General features: G+C 44.7%; 1 protein-coding gene across 9 annotated transcripts in view; it reads left to right on the forward strand.

The window, feature by feature from the left end:
• The window catches only part of CSPP1 (centrosome and spindle pole associated protein 1), a 140,275-nt gene that overhangs the window by 59,474 nt on the left and 62,264 nt on the right, over nucleotides 1-18,537 (forward strand). For 7 of the 9 annotated variants that reach the window (XM_077492831.1, XM_077492832.1, XM_077492834.1 and 4 more), the window contains 3 exons: nucleotides 8,644-9,068; nucleotides 12,730-12,819; nucleotides 16,026-16,127. In XM_077492831.1, the coding sequence (XP_077348957.1) occupies nucleotides 8,644-9,068; nucleotides 12,730-12,819; nucleotides 16,026-16,127 (617 nt within the window). The remainder of the gene's footprint in view (nucleotides 1-8,643; nucleotides 9,069-12,729; nucleotides 12,820-16,025; nucleotides 16,128-18,537) is intronic. The other 2 variants (XM_077492835.1, XM_077492836.1) reach the window with 2 other exon arrangements.

Below are 18,537 nucleotides of genomic sequence, written 5' to 3' on the forward strand. Positions count from 1 at the left end.
TGTATTTGTCTCCATCCATCTTCCCATCAACTCTGACCAGCTTCCCTGTCCCTTCTGAGGAAAAGCATCCCCACAACATGATGATGCCACCACCATGTTTCACAGTGGGGATGGTGTGTTTAGGGTGATGTGCAGTGTTTGTTTTCTGCCACACATCGTTTTGCTTTTAGGCCAAAAGTAAAATTTTGGTCTCATTTGAACAGAGCACCTTCTTCCACATGTTTGCTGTGTCTTCCACATGGCTTCTCGCAAACTGCAAATGGGACTTCTTATGGCTTTCTTTCAACTATGTCTTTCTTCTTGCCACACTTCCATAAAGGCCAGATTTGTGGAGTGCACGACTAAGCCCCTGTACACACGGTCGGACATTCTGCCAACCAAATCCGTCGGATTTTGTCCGTCGGATCTTGTCCGAAACTGTTGCATACACACGGTCGGACTAAGTTGTCGAAAAATCTGATCATTCAGAACGTGATGACGTAATTTCGTTACGATAGGACTAGTAGCCAATAGCTTTGATGTAGGAATTTGATCTGAGCATGCGTGGCACTTGGTCCGATCAAAATTCTCTACACATGATCGGAGTATGTCCGATCAAACCAGTTGGTCGGAAAATATTTCCAACATGGGTCCGACGGAGATTCGGACGGAATCAGTCCGATGCATACCACACACAGTCGGATTATCCGACGACACGGTCCGATAAGACGCATTCCGACGGATTCTCCGACCATGTGTACAAGGCTTAATAGTTGTCCCATGGACAGATTCTCTCACCTGAGCTGTGGATCTCTGCAGGTCCTCCAGAGTTTTCATGGGCCTTTTGGCTGCTTCTCTGATTAATACGCTTCTTGCCCGGCCTGTCAGTTTTGGTAGACGTCCATTTCTACCAAAAGTTTGAAGTTGTGACATACTCTTTCCATTTTTGGATGATGGATTGAACGATGTTCAGTGAGATGTTCAAAGCTTGGGATATTTGTTTTATAACCTAACCCTGCTTTAAAATTCAACAACTTTATTCCTGACCTGTCTGGTGTGTTCCTTGGCCTTCATGATTCTGTTTTGTTCACTAAGGTTCTCTAACAAATGTCAGAGGGCCTCACAGAACAGCTATGTTTATACTTAGATTAAATGACATACAGTTGGACTCTATTTACTAATTAGGTGACTTCTAAAGGGAATTGGTTCCACTAGATTTTAGTTACGGGTATCGGAGTAAAGAAGTTGAATACAAATGCACACCACACTTTTTAGATATTTATTTGTAAAAAAAAAGTTGAAAACCATTTATCATTTATTTTCCGCTTAATAAAATGCATTTAGTTTTTGGTTGTAACATGACAAAATGTGGAAAATTTCAAAGGGTCTGAATACTTTTTCAAGGCACTGTATAGTGGAAAATTTACTGAAACTGGAGCATGCAAAATCTGGGGCAGTTTTGCATAGAAACTAATAAGCTTACAGATTTTTTTTTAAAATACTGCATGACCTTTAACCTAGTCATTCAGCCCCCAAACCTTACAGGAAATCATACATAACATAGAAACCATAACAATTCAGTGGAAATAACATAGAGGGGAACCAATATGTCTATACCACTGACATGATGTGTGAGCGGGAAGTCTGTGGAGAGAGCATGGAGATATGACAGTAAGTCCAGAATCGAGAAAAAAAAAACAGCACCTTATTGAGCATGCAGCCATGGGGTACACAAAGGTGTGCCTGTTAGAGTCTGTAAGCAAAACAAATTCCAAAGAACAAAGCTATAATGCTGAAAAAAGGGACATTATGCCAAGGATATGTTTGGAAATTCTCCCTAGCAACACCTTGTAGCCTTGGGGCTGGAAGCAATGGAGGCAGAGACATGCTACTCACTGAGGTGGTGTCTTCACCTCTTTTCGCTGAGACCTCCCACTGTAAGTCAGTGTGTGCTGTGATCTGCTACCATCTTGGTCGATTAATCTGAAACTTTATCAAGGAGTTAATGAGCTAAGGATTTGGGGCCCTTATGCAATAGACAAGCATTTCCTACCAGACACTAAACAGTTAGACTGAGCAACAGTGATTTGTTTATAACATCTCTGACCTTAAAGAGGAGCTCCAGGCTCCCTCACCCCCCCCCCCCCCCCAATTAAAAGTCAGCAGCTACAATCACTGTAGCTGCTGACTTTTAATACTCAGGGCACTTACCCGTCCAGGCATCCAAAGGTGTCCTTAACCAAGCCGATTCTTCTATCGTGTGCTAGCTCCGCGATCTTGTGCAAAGCTCGCTGCGATTTGTGAATGAGCTGCAGTCCTCTCCGAGACCTGTGAAGTGTCCCAGAAGGCTGCGGGCTAAGGAGAGGGGGCCAAAAACCAGGTACCCGCTTCCCCCTCCCCCCCCCCAAATGGTAGCGGGAGGGGGGGAGGCTGACAAGTGGTGCTTCCCCTTTTGGATAGAGCTCCACTTTTAAGCGGTATGAAACCCAAAAGCAAATATTTATTATATTTCAGCTTACCAATTCTTAGATGTGATGGTCGTATTCCCTTTTTTTCCCCAATCGTCTTTCAGGACAGCCACCTTAGAGAGACACCGGCTCCTCCCCTCTGAGGAAACACCGCCTTCAATTTCATAATTTAAGCCTCCTCCTCCCTTCGTTCCTCAGTTATGGTGTTTCCTCCGGCGGGGAGACATCGCCAAGGAACCTTAAGGCTAAATTCGGTTGGTGAAACTGAAGCCATCCGAGCGGAGCCCTGGCCCCGTTCGGCTATCCGACCGTTCATCGGTCGGTCCAGGACAGTCCTATCAGCGGGGAGCTGAAGTGTTCGTACTGTCCATATACCCTAAACTCCGCTTGGGGAAAGCGGGAAGTTTATGGGGTCGTCCGTTCGTTCACCCGCGGGGGTTTCAACGGAACAAACAGTCCAGTCGGCTGGGGAAGCTGAATACTCGACTGACCTGTACACGCACTCCAATCTTCGCTTGGGGAAAGCAGGAAGTCTTTGGAGAGGTTCATCCTTGCGTTTCGCCCAGTGGGGTGCTGAACGAAGGCGTCCAGGGCCCCCCTGTGTACGCAGCCGGCTGGGAGCTGGAAGCCGGACCGGTAGGCGGGCGACGTCAGTTCCGGTGGGGGCGGACCCCTTCGTTCGATCCGCGTCTTCCGGTTCCGGACGCGGCACGTGAAAGGGAACCTAGCGTTCGGCTGGTGCAGCCTCTCTTTTCACAGTTGCACAGGTAACTGTTAGAGGCGCGTTCGTACCACGCTTCCTCAACGGGAGAATGTCCGAGGCAGAGGCTTCAAAAACTCCTGGAGATAATAGCACCAGCCACTCGAAGGTAAGAGGAAACCTGGGGAGGTGTTCCCTTACTTGTATCCAGTAGCTCCACTGGTGTTCCTCCTTGGTGGTCGGGGGGAAGGGTAGTGTGTCTGGGATCCTGGTGATGGTTGATCCTAGGGGGGGCACTCCCGGTGGTCCTCTATGTAGCGCTGGTGTTGCTGTTTTTTAGGCTCATGCTGCCCCTTCCTGTGTTTTGTGTCTTTCAGAAAGCCACGAGCAAGTCCCCCCATGGTTCTAAGAAGAAGTGCCCTTCATGTAGAACGTCTATGGGAGACTCTTGGTCTAAAGCTATTTGCAAACAATGTATTGAGGATTTACTTAAGGAACAGGCAGTAGAGCAGGGTGCAGATCTGGTAGCTTCTATGAAGGAACTCTCTGGTACCTTTCAGTCCTTCCAAAACTTTTTTTCCAGTTTTCAGTGGCCCCAGCCTCCGAGCACTCCTACACCAGCGCAGCAGAGTGTACCATCCAGCCCTGTGGATGTTCCTCCTGCAAGGGGAGAGAATTCAGAGGGTCCCAGGGAGGAAGCTGAGGAGGAAATTGACAGTGTCGTTTCAGACTCCCAGGGGGAGTCTGACGCAGAGATGTTGGATGGGGAATCCAGCAGAATCTCGCGGTATAAGCTTTCCCTGGAGGATGTGGATGAGCTCTTGGGAGCGATTCATACCACTTTAGGCATTCAAGAAGAAACTAAGACATTGTCACTCCATGATCGGATGTACAAGGGCATGGGGGAACAAAAGAAGCGGGTGTTCCCAGTGCATAACGTCTTGATCGATACCATCAAGAAGGAATGGCGGGATCCCGAAAGGAAACCTTTCTTTTCTGGGGCATTAAGACGTAGGTTTCCTTTTTCGGAGGAAGAGACTCTCGTCTGGAATAAATCTCCCAGACTAGACGCTGCTTTTTCCCAGGTGTCCAGACACACTGATCTATCCTTTGAGGATATGGGGGTACTGTCTAACCCTATGGATCGAAGGATGGATTACCTTCTTAAGAAGGCCTGGGATTCGTCACAGGGAAATCTTAAGCCAGCCATGGCAACCACGGTGGTGGCCCGCAACATGGAGTATTGGCTCACCCAGATTAGCGCACACATTGAAGCAGGGACAGCAAAGGAGACTATTCTATCCTCCTTTCCCATGCTTCTTAAAGGGATAGCCTACATAGCGGACGCTTCGGCGGAATCCGTGAGGATGTCGGCAAGGTCCTTGGCCCTGACCAACTCTGCCAGGAGAGCCTTATGGTTGAAGACCTGGCCTGGAGACAATGCATCCAAACTTAAACTTTGTGGAATCCCCTTTACAGGAGATCTACTGTTTGGACCAGGTCTTGAAACAGTGCTAGATCGCACAGCAGACAAAAGAAAGGCCTTTCCTGTTAAAAGGAAATTTGGGGAACAAGCCAAAAGAAAGACTCGTCCCCAGAAAAGGGTTGTACCACCCCGTACGGTTCAGCAGAAGAAAAGTTGGGGACTCAAAAGCAAGGGCCCCGGGGGAGCAATTTTTCGCCCTCCTGAACAGCCCAAAAAATCTCAGTGACAGGGTCACGGTGGGAGGAAGATTGGGGGCCTTCCTCCCACAGTGGGAAATGATTTCCTCCAATCAGTTTGTCTTGGGGATCGTCAGAGGAGGTTACCATTTGGAGTTTTCGGAACTCCCTCCTCTGAGGTTCCTTGTCACCGAGCTGCCAAAATGCGCAGAAAAATCATCTGCCCTTCTTTCCTCTCTTCAGGAGTTGGAAGAACAGGAGGTGGTAGTACGGGTTCCAGTAGGAGAGACAAGCAGAGGCTTCTACTCTCACGTCTTCGTGATTTGCAAGCCTTCGGGAAAGTTCAGGCTCATCCTGAACCTGAAGCCCCTGAATGTCTCAGTTACCTACAGAAGGTTTCGGATGGATTCGGTTTACTCAGTAAAAGCACTCCTACCTCCGAACTGCTTCATGGCATCAATAGATCTGAAAGATGCATACCTGCATATTCCAATCGCAGAGTCCCACCAGCGTTTTCTCAGACTGGCAGTGAGAACTCCAATGGAAGTACTACACCTTCAGTTCAGAGCGCTTCCTTTCGGACTATCCTCTTCCCCCCGAATCTTCACCAAAGTGATGGCAGAAGTTCTGGCATTTCTGCGTCTCAGGGGAATCTCGGTGATCGCATATCTCGACGATCTCCTTCTGTTTGCCCCTTCCCCAGCACAATTAATTCAGGATTTACAGGTCACAAGAAACCTGTTAGTAAGCCTGGGTTGGCTCCTGAACCTGGAGAAATCCAACTTAATCCCTTCCCAGAGGGTCACTTTCCTAGGGTACGAGTTGGACTCAACAGTACAAAGGGTCTTTCTTCCTTTGGAAAAAATTCAAAGGATAGACAGGGCTCTGTTGTTTCTTCAGGGCAACCACCAGATCTCCATAAGGAAGATTATGTCAGCGCTAGGGTTGCTGACATCCGCTCTTCCAGCGGTTCAGTGGGCAGGGTTACATTACCGCCCTCTACAATTATTTGTGCTGAAGGTTTGGGATCACAGCCAGGAATCTTTGGATTCTCTGGTTTCGATTCCAGATCAGGTAAAGAGGTCCCTCTGGTGGTGGAGGAAGGGAGCAAATTTGTCCCAAGGTCTAGAGTGGGTCATGCCAACCTCCAGGGTGGTCACGACCGATGCAAGCAGCTCAGGTTGGGGGGCACACCTAGACTCCCAATTAATACAGGGTATTTGGGAAAAGAGGGACTCGAGGAGATCCTCGAATTGGAGGGAGCTGAGGGCAGTAGATCTAGCTCTCAGAACCTTTCAGAAGGAGCTCCGGGGGAATCACGTAAGGGTAAGGTCGGACAACTCCTCGGTGGTAGCTTACATCAACAGACAGGGGGGCACCAGGAGCAAGTCCTTATGGGCCCTAGCGGAAGCCATCCTCAGATGGGCCGAAGCAAATATCCTGTCCCTTTCAGCAATCCACTTGAAGGGAGAACAAAATCAGGTGGCAGATTTTCTCAGCAGGAGAACTCTGAGAGAAGGCAATTGGGTTCTCAAGCAGGAAATATTCGAAATGATCACCCGGAGATGGGGGATTCCTGCAATAGATCTCTTTGCCGCAAGGGAAAACGCGAAGGTAGCAACGTTCTTCTCCATAAACAGGGGGGACGGGGCATTGGCGGTGGACACACTAGCACAGAGTTGGGGTTTCTCCAGGTGCTATGCTTTCCCCCCTCCAGTGCTCATTCCAGCAGTATTAAGGAAATTTCAAGTGGAGAATACTACCCTCATTCTAATTGCACCTCACTGGCCCAGGAGGCCGTGGTTCTCGATCTTGAAGGGCCTGTCTGTAGAACCCCCCTGGATTCTCCCAGTGCAGGAGGATCTCCTGTCTCAAGGTCCGGTGTTCTGCCCTCAGGTAGGACGATGGAACCTGGCAGCGTGGCTTCTGAGGAAGAATTGCTAAAAGCCAAGGGCTTCTCAGACCGGTTGGTAGCCACTCTTCTAAACTGTAGGAAAAAGGAAACCCAGTCCATTTACTTAAAGGTATGGAAACGGTTTAATAGCTGGTGTTCAGAGGGTTCCTTCAACGTGCATAGCCCTATAGCCGTTCTCGAGTTCCTACAGGCAGGGGCGGATAAGGGGTTAGCGCTTGGAACACTAAAAGCTCAGGTTTCCGCTTTGAGCGTGTTTTTAGAGAAACATCTAGCGTCAGATCCTTGGGTCGTAAGGTTCTTCAGGGCCCTAGGTAGGCAAAGACCAGCTTCAAGCTCCCCCTTCCCGGTTTGGGATCTTTCTTTAGTTTTACAGGTTCTCACAGGGGAACCTTTTGAGCCGTTAGAATCTTGCTCATTAAAGCTGATCACTCTCAAAACGGTGTTTTTGGTGGCGATCACTACAGCAAGAAGAGTAAGTGAACTCGAAGCCCTTTCTGTCAGGGCTCCCTTTTTTCAGGTTTTTCCGGATCGTCTGGTTTTGAAGATAGATCCGGCCTTTTTGCCTAAGGTAGCCTCTAGTTTCCACAGGATGCAGGAGATTGTGCTACCTACATTTTGTTCAAATCCAGTTAGAGAACAGGAACACATGTTTCACAGACTAGATGTTAGAAGATGTGTTCTTTATTATTTAGACTGCACAAGTCAGTTCAGAAAGACAGATTCACTTTTTGTTTTATTTTCAGGGGCCAGGAAGGGTTCCAAAGCCTCTAGACGTACCATAGCTAGATGGTTAAGGTTAGCCATTGGGCAGGCATACGTGGCAGGGGGATTAGATCCTCCAGCTGGCATTAGAGCACACTCAACCAGGGCCGTGGCAACTTCTCAAGCAGAGTGGGCTGGTGCGTCTCCGGAACAGATCTGTAGAGCTGCAACGTGGTCCAGTTTTTCTACGTTTGTGAGACACTATAGACTGGATCTTCTGTCAGCCAAAGACCAAGCCTTTGGTCGTAAGGTGCTACAGGCAGTAGTCCCACCCTAAGGTAATATACTCGCTTATCCTCTCTAAGGTGGCTGTCCTGAAAGACGATTGGGGAAAAATGGAATTACGTACCGGTAATGTCCTTTTCCAGGAGTCTTTCAGGACAGCACCGGTTCCCACCCAAATTGTTGCAGATCATCGGGAACTCATTACATGAGATCGTCAGGTAAGACTTAAAAAGTTTATTTGTTTGACGTGTTCTTGTGTCTCCCCAGTTTGGCCGGAGGTACTCTGGAAGAACTGAGGAACGAAGGGAGGAGGAGGCTTAAATTATGAAATTGAAGGCGGTGTTTCCTCAGAGGGGAGGAGCCGGTGTCTCTCTAAGGTGGCTGTCCTGAAAGACTCCTGGAAAAGGACATTACCGGTACGTAATTCCATTTTTTTTTCACCTGGTGATCCTGCCAGTAAGTCTTGTTGTTTTTTTAAAAAGAACATGCTCTTCAGCAGAATTACAGGGATGAGACAAACCATTCAGCACTAGCAGGGGTGTTTAAAATGATCAGCTGTTATTTATTTTTGTAAAACCTTTATGCCAAAAGGAAAAAACTGCTGTAACTGCTTATAAAGTATTAGCTGGAATTTGGCTTCAGTTTGTTAGTTATCTAACACCCCCCCTTAGACTGACAATGCTGCTGTCCAAATGTGCCCCCTTTTCTCCTTCAACCAGAGTGGAGGCACTCTCATACAGGAGGTATGTTGCTGTCCAGATCATCAGATGAAAACCGAGGGAAAAAGCCTAAGAAAAGAAAACTAATGCAGCTCCACCTCTAAAGCTTATATATATTACGTTTTGGTTTATTACTGCTTTATATTTTTTAATATGTATAAGATCTGAACTGGGCATTATAAATTACTTATTTTATTATGTTGTAAATTACAGAATGATAAAACACAAAGCAGGCTGAAGCCACAACAATACTCCGAAGCTCCAGTATCCCATAGAGATCAGGATCTTCCCAAGAAGGATTCTTACAGCTCCATGCAGGCGTATGAGCAGCTACTCAATAAAAGACGAGCTGAGACTGGGAGACCCAGAAGAAGAGACATTGAAACGGAAACCGAAGATCCGTTTGTTCGGACACCAGAAGAAGATACCAAAGTTTCACATAATAAGCCTTGGAGGTCAGAAATAGAACCTGACAGAATGGATCGACCCCGATATGCTGCTGAAGATTATGAAGCAGGTAGAAGACCTTTGAGATTGAATTTAGCTCCTGATGGCAATGAACCCCTGAGTTATAGAGGGCGATATGATGGAGATGTACATGACAGAAGACCAGTGAGATACAACCCACCTCGTGAAAGGTATTCTAGGAATAGTTCCTTTTTTTTTTTTTCTTTTTTTTTATGTGACACAACAATTTTATAAAAAAAAAAGTAAAGGTTCTATCAAATGTAAAGTGCAGACACCTCCAGCAACTTAAGGCTGGGTTCACACTGCTGCGATGCGGGAACACTGCGAATCCGCTGCGGGTTCCCGCATCGCATGCCTCCCGGCGGCAGTTCACACTGCCCTATGCGAACTGCTGGGAGTGTCAGTGAAACGTTAATGACACCCCCAGATCAGTTCACATATCGCAGTGCGATCTGCAAACTCGTACAGGAATTCTGCTGCGGACCAAAAAAAGGTCCTGTGTGAGTTTGGGCCGGATGCGATGCGAATTCAGCCATACTATCTGTATGGCTGAACTTGCATCGCACAGAGATCATATGTGATTTGCACTGCAGTGCGGTGCGAATCACATCCGATCTCATCACCGCAGCAGTGTGAACCCAGCCTTAATTGCGTCCTTTACACTGGAATGCCTGGCTGTCCTGATGGTAAAGGTTTTTTACCTTTCCAGTTAGTGTCAGCGCTTGTTCATCTCCTCACATTACTCCTCAGCTTCTGTTTAGCCACAGCCTAAAGCCCAGGTAAATATGCAAATTCGTTTTGTGTTTTGCAAGATGACTTCCAGTATATCCAAAGCTCACACCTTTTTTTATTTTGGTTAGAGTAGGAAATGGTTAAAGTTCCATGTAAGTTTTTTATTTAGTTATTTTTTGTCATCGATGTCCCATTTTTCTCTTGTAGACACAAAGGGAAGTCAGTGGAAATCTCACAAAAGTGAGGCTCTTTCAGACTGGCGATCCAATCAGGCCCGCCTATCAGTTTTTTAAGTGGACCAATTCAGAAGGTCCATGCATTCTTTTGGACAGGCAGTTATAAATGGTCTTCCGTTTGCACCCCCCTACCTCTGGATCTGATCTGGACTAAAACAACAAAGGGGATCCGTCCGCTTCTGTTAGGCGGATCAGAGGGTAGTCGAGTGTAAACGTACAGCGGAGTCCAGTTACTTCCAGCTGCCCATGGAGCAGAGCAGGCTCTGGCTGTGTCCGCTCTGCAGAAACTGAGCAGAAACGGATGTGTCATCGACCTGTTTCCATTTTAAATAACTGAAATGGAAATGCATTTCCTCTTTTTCCTGCATCATTTCTATTGTGTATTCCCTTTGCTGTGCATTTTCAATCTTTTTTTCTTTTTGTATCATTTTTAATTTGAATCGACTGCTTAAATTCTTTTGTAATGGCTTATTCAAGAAAACATTTGTGTATTTCATCCCCTAGCAGCATAAAAGTTGGCCTCACATAAAGTATGATTAAAGTGTATGCAAACCCCAGAAAAATATTTGATAGTATTGCAACTTACATGTGGTGTGGTGGCTACATTTGTTTGGTTTTATTTCTTCACCCTTTTTTTTTCCTGTATTTTAACCTTGTATTCCTGCCATTAGCACATTTCCTGTGTTATGCCCTGTACACACGGTCAGACATTCCGACGACAAAATCCGTCTGATTTTTCCCAACATATTTTGACCCAAACTTGTCTTGCATACACGGTCACACAAAGTTGGTGGAAAATCCGATCGTTCAGAGCGAGGTGACGTAAAACGCGTACGACAGGACTATAAAGAGGCCAGTAGCCAGTAGCTTTCGTCTCATAATTTATTCTGAGCATGCGTGGCACTTTGTGTGTTGGAATTGTATACACACAAATTTAAATGATCGGATTTTGTTGTCGGAAAATTTTAGATCCAGATTTCAAACTTTGTGTGTCGGAAAAAGTTTGCTGGAGCCCACACACAATTGTAATTTCCGACAACACAGTCCGATCATACATTTTCCGTCGGAAAGTCCAACCGTGTGTACAGGGCATTAGAGTGACATTGTTGTCACTCTAGAACAGGGAGCGTTAGAACTACATAACACCTTCCTCTCTTCTCCATTACAGGGGGAGGTGTTTTGTAGTCAACAGAGATAGTGGGGAACAATGCTAACTGATGACAGTCCAGTGACAGAAAGCACAGGAAGTTATCAGCTCACAAGATTTTTGGCTGGACGAAAAGCTACCTTATTTTTTAGGGGGGGGGGGGGGATTTTATGTGGCACTATCTATAGTGAAACTACCTGTGTCTATTTAATAATCATAAATACCACAATGCAGTGCAAACAAATGTACAAATGATACAATACAGTGCAAACAATTGTGCAAATACTGCCGATAATCAAAGTGCATACAATATCCATAATAAAGTGCAAGAAAATATAAAACCGTAATAAAGTGCAACCAAATTACTAACGATGACATCTAAAAAATCAGTCCATGCAAATGGTGCAAACCGCAAAAAAAATATGCATATAACAATTGAACAGATCAAGAAAAAAACAGTAGATAAAATATAATAAAGATCCGGTGATTTGTGTAAGAAAAAGTCCACTCCAATACTGTGCAATCCATCCAAAAACAGCTAGTATAAAACCGTGCAGTGTGAATGGATAGTGTGCAATCTATTTCCTTCTTTAGGCTTCACTTTCTCCTTTGAGAAAGTCATGTGATACGTGACGCAACGCGTCAGGGAGGAGTCTAAGGTGTCGAGCGTCACTTCCGGTCGCGGCCGAGACCGGAAGCATCGTTATTTACATCTGGTTTTCGTTGTCTATGTAAGTGTGGATATTTTATTTAATAAAGAGGTTTTATGATATTACACATTGGCGACCCCCTCCCTTGCTCTTTTATATATGTTGTTGCTGTTAGTGAAAGATCAGTCTGGGTCCCGGAGGTATACAGTCAAGAGGTGGAAGATTCCCCTACCCACCACTCCTTAAGCGGCATCTGGTCCTTTCAGGACCTTTCTTTGAGGTGAGAGGCTGGGGGAAACGAGGGGTGCATGTTGAGCACTGAAGCCTAAAGAAGGAAATAGATTGCACACTATCCATTCACACTGCACGGTTTTATACTAGCTGTTTTTGGACGGATTGCACAGTATTGGAGTGGACTTTTTCTTACACAAATCAACGGATCTTTATTATATTTTATCTACTGTTTTTTTCTTGATCTGTTCAATTGTTATATGCATATTTTTTTTGCGGTTTGCACCATTTGCATGGACTGATTTTTTAGATGTCATCGTTAGTATTACGGTTTTATATTTTCTTGCACTTTATTACGGATATTGTATGCACTTTGATTATCGGCAGTATTTGCACAATTGTTTGCACTGTATTGTATCATTTGTACATTTGTTTGCACTGCATTGTGGTATTTATGATTATTAAATAGACACAGGTAGTTTCACTATAGATAGCGCCACATAAAATCCCCCCCCCCCCCCTATTTTTGTTTGAGTGTAGAGAGCACTTTGTTATGTGAGCAGCTTTCTAGGAAAATATTCTATATTTGGCCCTGTCTGGCTAGGTTGTGCGCAACAGTATTTATTTACTTTTACCTTATTTTTTATTTATTTTTTTGCACTTGTCGACTATAATAAAACACTTTTAATGGTTTATTTAACAGACCACAAGGAAGGAAATAAATAAATTTACCGTTGGAGTTTACATACATTTATATTTTTGAAAATGTGTTGGCAAGAGGTGTGTCTGATATGTGAAAAAACAGCAAATAAAATGGATTGCAATTGATTTGCAGAGTTCTACCGTGGCGTGGAGATGTTTTAGAGAAACCTGAATACATACCAGATCATGAATCATACTTTCAGATAGAAAGAGGTGATCGCAGGTAGGTAAAATAATTCTAAGAGCTTGTTTACCTAGGTGGCCAGGGGGTGGTAAAAGCAGGCGGTTGAGCTGCATTTATCTATCTTCTCCCCTGACCATCCACCTAAACTTAGAAATGCAGTCGTTCAGGACTGTACACATTCGGTGGCTGTGATGCTTTGGTTCGTAGCCATGGCAGAAATGAAAAGGCACGTCCCATTCACCAGGCGCTGAATGCCACCCATTCAAGTGAACCAGGCTATGTTGCAGCCATGTGCATTGCACAAGGTTGTGCTGCAGTGTGTTTGCATTTTGAGGGCTAAAACAGGACGGTGAAGAGGTGACATATTGGCTCTTCACTGCCTGTCAAATGCTGCAGATTGCGTTTAAGAGGGGCAGCAATGTGAGCAAGCCCTAAGGAGAATGGAGATAGTTTCTGTCTAAAGAACTAATAAAAATAACTAATAAAGAGTTCTACACATGATAGAGACCTAAAAGAAACAAAAATCAGCATACTGTTTGTTTTTGTTTTTTTGTTAAACTGTTCTTGTTTAGAAAACTATAATGGTGTTTGATCTATTTTATTTTTACGCACACATGCACCATATTAGACAAACACACTGTATATGTATGTTCATATATACACACATTCTTTCTTTAGTAAATAAATACATATTAAGTATATTTAGTACATGAAAAAGGATTCTCGGACCACTGTTGGTTAACTCCATTTCTGTCTGGCTCTGAAACTTGGAACAGAATCTTCAGACTCACAGATATTTCACAGCTGCAGTCTAGGGGGTTACTATACAGTTTTGACATAAAGAGAGCAATAAAGAACTTACAACATCTTCTCGGTTTAGATAATATGGCATAAAGGGTTACATTAAGGGGTTAAAGTGGAATTAAATTTGAATAAAAAAAAAAAACTGACAGGTAGTGTCTATATTATAGAAGAGACTCTATTGGTCACTTCTGTCTTAAGTTCTTCCCCTTGCCTGTTGGCTGTGATGTTCATGTGCATGCAGAATTCGGCATACATTTATGGCACCACACCATGGCATGATGATGTGACTACTGTGTGCATACACAGCTGTGACGACATAGCGCCCGAACAGACTGAACCTGGAAGGAAGACCAGGAAAAGATGGCGGCATCCCAGGCCGGCGGGAGCACAGACAGCACAGGCTGGAAAAGCAGATTTTAACAGGTAGTTCTGTCACAATGTGCTAATATACTGTATATTAGCACATTATGGCATAAACCTCCAGGGGCCCCCTTTTAAAAAAAATAAATAAAAATCTGAGATTAATTCTGCTTTAAGCCTAGGGTTAGCAAATAGGTTAAGATTCAGTATTGCCTTATATTAATTAGTAGTAGTTTATATAATTTAAGATATGTGTTTATTGTTTTGGCTGTAAATATGGTGAGATTAAGAATCAAGTATGAAGTAAAGTGGAACTCACATTCCACTGGAAGAATCGGCGAGCAGGCAGGATTTTATTACAGAAAACACTCAACTTCTCTGGCACTGTAAACTGAGCTGCGCATGCACAGCTCAGAGCACTGAGACGGTCTATGAACGGCAGGTTTACTAGCTTCTGCACATGCGCAGGAGTGATGTCGCTCCCTCACCCTCCCTCCCTCCCTCCCTCCCCCCCTGCATACTCTTGCCATATGAGGCTGGGCGTTGTCGTGCACCAGGAGGAACCTAGGACCCATAACGTAGGGTCTGACAAATCCAAGGATTTCATCCCGATACCTAATGGCAGTCAGGGTGCCATTGTCTAGCCTGTAGAGAGAGATCTGTGTGTCTCTCCATGGATATTCCTCCCCACACTATCACTGACCCACCACCAAACCGGTCATGCTGAACGATGTTACAGGCCACATAATTTTCTCTATGGCTTCTGCAGATCCTTTCACATCTGTCACGTGAACCTGCTCTCATCTGTGAAAAGCACAGGGCACCAGTGACGGACCTGCCAGTTCCAGTGTTCAATGGCAAATGCCATTCGAGCTCCATGGTGCCGGGAAGTGATGAGCACAGGGCCCACTAGAGGACATGGGGCCCTCAGGCCACCCTCATGAAGTCTGTTTCTGATTGTTCGTTTAGAGACATTCACACCAGTGGCCTGCTGGAGGTAATTTTGTAGGGCTCCGGCAGTGCTCATCCTGTTCCTCCTTGCACAAAGGAGCAGATACTGGTCCTGCTGATGGGTTAAGGACCTTCTACAGCCCCATCCAGCTCTCTTAGTTGACTGCATGTCTCCTGGAATCTCCCTCATGCTTATGAGACTGTGGTGGGAGACGCAGTAAATCTTCTGGCAATGGCACATATTGATGTGCCATCCTGGAGGAGTTAGACTGCCTGTGCAACCTCTATAGGGTCCAGGTATTGCCTCATACTACCAGTAGTAACACTGACCCTAACCAAATACAAAACTAGTGAAAAACAGTCAGAAAAGATGAGTATGAAAAAAATGTCAGTGGCCTCTACCTGTAAAAAAAAAAAAAAAAAAAATGTTTTGGAGGTCGTCTCATTGTTGCCCATCCTTTGGCACCTGTTGTTAATTTCATTAACACTAAAGCAGCTGAAACTGATTAACAACTCCATCTGCTACTTAATTGACCGGTTCACTGATCCCAGGAGTTTACCTGACTTTGATGTTCCACTCATTAAAAAGGGTTCCTTTCAGTTGTTTGAGCAGTGTAGTTGTTCCTGACTTCCTCAATACATGTAGGCCATGCACAGCCAGTCCAGTGTGCTTCCAGTGGCCATTCTGGCTTGTTCAAATACTATGCTCCTTATGAAGCAGCTGAGCTCCGCTGCTGTGAGCAGGCCAGTGGGGCTGTACGGTGCATGTTTGGTGTTTGCCAGAGTGGCCGCTGAATATGCACTTTCTAATGTCCTGCATGTCTTGCTGTTAAGGCAGGACAGAGGGGGCCAGTTGCTAAGAAATATTTGCACAGCCTGCATGTATAGAAGGAGACGGGTGCAACAGAGAAAGTTGTATGTAAAGTGTTGGGGATGTTGGAATGCATGGGAGATTTTTTGGAAAATTACCATTAAAGGTGTATTAACCCTTTATTAGAATTATTGGAAATTATACATTCATAGGTATGACAACAAATTCACATTTTACATAAATCAACTTTTTATGGCTTCTCTCTCTTTGCTGTACAAAGGAAAGAGGTTATAAAGTTTATTCTGTCCACCCCCTGCAGACCTTTCCGAGACAGAAGAGATCGAGAACCTCCAGTGGATTATGAAGATGATTTTCGGGAACCGTCAAATCGAAGACCAAACACTACACTTACAAGGAACAGGTAATTTGCTTGACTCTGGTTTCAGCTTATTGTAGATCCCGGGTTAATCAAATTAAATTTTTACTTTTGGACAATCATAATAACAATAATATATCTTAATCGTACAGTGCAAGACTCAAGAATGGTATTTATAGAACATGGGTATATTCTGCGACCTTTAGGTGACTACACACTAGGACATACTCGTATAACCCTGCCCCACTATGCGTGGTTCCATTTTTTTGTATTTTTTTTTGCTAGTGTCCTTAGATGATGGACCTGTTCTTCCTTTTTTTTAAACCACTAAAATCTATTTTGTTTGAATCTTCTATCAACATCTGACTGCTTATTTCCTTGTGCTAACTAACAGTTTTGGGATCAGTTACTTCCGCTGTGTAGCTCATGGACCGTACCTGTACCTCACTGCATGGGGGCGACCTGTACTGTTTGCTGCAGGCACTAGATCCTACATTAGGTGCTCATCTTGGTGCAACGTGTGAAGTTAGCTGCAGGGTGCTATACCAGTCCAGGGCTGTGGTCCAATTCTATGGTTACCAGACTCTGAAGATCCCTACAGGAAGATGCCAAAAAATAGGGAAAGCGACCCGAATTCTCCATACAAGGAGATTGGAGTAGGGGGATGTGAGAGCGTCGCACAATGCACAAAAATTTTATTGTATTTAAAAAAGATACAATACATATTTATTAATATATAAAACAAATTTTCTTGTTAAAAATTGGTCCATATCCACATGATATAAGTTCACACGATACAAATATAGAGCCTAGTGGACCACTCATATGCTCCTACAGGTATATTCAGTAGTGTATTTAGGTTTTGTGCTGCCCTAGGCCTGACTAAACTCATGCACCCCTAATTTAAATATGACCTACACCTTCCTGTCAAGGCCACACCCCTTGCTGTTCAAGACCCACCCTGAAATTTTCAAGTGGAGACACTAGTTCCGAAAGGCCTGGGGTGCAATAGATTCCCTTAATTTGCATAGATTTCCTCTCACTTCCTGTTTGGCTATGGGACAGGAAGTGAAGGGAAATCTCTGCAATGGGACAGGGATGGTAAAAAATAAACTCACAGGGGCCTATAACCCTCCCTTACTCCCAAAATAAAATAATTTCTGGCTGCCCGCATACCGGAAGCAGTGCGGCTGCTTTATGTGGGCACTAGACTAATTTACCTCTCAGCCCAATCCACCCCATAAGACTGGCTCTACACTAACAGTGTAGCACAAGCCGGCGGGGACTCTTTCCGTTCTGCATTCTTCTTCTACATATTTTTGGTAAAAAAAATCACAATAAGTGTATATTGATTGGTTTTCACAAAAGTTATAGCATCTACCAAACGGGGTATATTTATGTAATTTTTATTATTTTTTTTTTATTAGTAATGCCGGTGATCTGAGATTTTTCTGGGCAGATCGGACACTTTTGACACTATTTTGGGACCATTGACATTTATATAGCGATCAGAGCTAAAAATAGCCACTGATTATTGTATAAATGTCACTGGCAGGGAAGGGGTTAACCACTAGGGGGCAATCAAGGGGTTAAGTGTGTTCCATCAGCGTGTTCTAACTGTAAGGGGGATGGGCTACCACTGACATGACAGAGATCGATGTTCCCCGATGACAGAGAACAGAAGATCTCTGTCATGTTACTAGGCCCGAGATCACTGAGAGGAGAGGCAGAACAGGGAACTGCCTATGTAAAAAACGCCCTGTCCCTGTTCTGCCTCTCCTCTCAGTGATCTCGGGCTGCCGGCAGACATAGAGTCCGGAGGACCCGCGGGCACACTCCCGGGCACGTCCTCGCTATCCTGCTTTTGCGAACTGACATACAGGTATGTCAGTTTGTGCAGGCGTGCCATTCTGCAGACGTATATCAGCGTGAGCCAGTCATCAAGCGGTTAAACTACACTATTCCCAGGTAATGGCACATTATATAGTTTAGTGGGCAGAGGATTTGGGTGTTATTCACGATCATGGCACCCTCTGCCAAATTTGCATCTAATGCTTTTAAGTGAATCGTTTTTTAAATTTAGTGTCTGTGCTTGCCTCCCAGAAAAGGTGTTTCCAACCATCTTTTCCACTGAGAATGCACCCAGTATGTTGCTGCATTCCTGTGGCCATCTTCTACAGAGACACAGCCACAAGAACTCGGTCAGCGTCTCGATTATAGCAGCTCTTTCTTCAGACATGCAAACTCTATACAATCCACAGTCGAAAAAGACCCCTATGGTTACCAAGTGATTGGTTAAGTCTAAAAAGACCATACAGTATATGCACAGGTTTTGCACTTTATGGGGATGTCATTTCTAGTAGCCAAACTTGCTAAATGGTCGAGGCACAGACACCAGGAACCTGTCTTTGAAGACTATGCTCTGTTTGCATGTTCTCCCTGTGCCTGCGTGGGT

This window comes from Lithobates pipiens, unplaced genomic scaffold (genome assembly GCF_037356315.1).
Source record: "Lithobates pipiens isolate NorthernLeopardFrog02 unplaced genomic scaffold, aLitPip1_a1.2 Scaffold_19, whole genome shotgun sequence".
Lineage (NCBI taxonomy): Eukaryota > Metazoa > Chordata > Amphibia > Anura > Ranidae > Lithobates > Lithobates pipiens.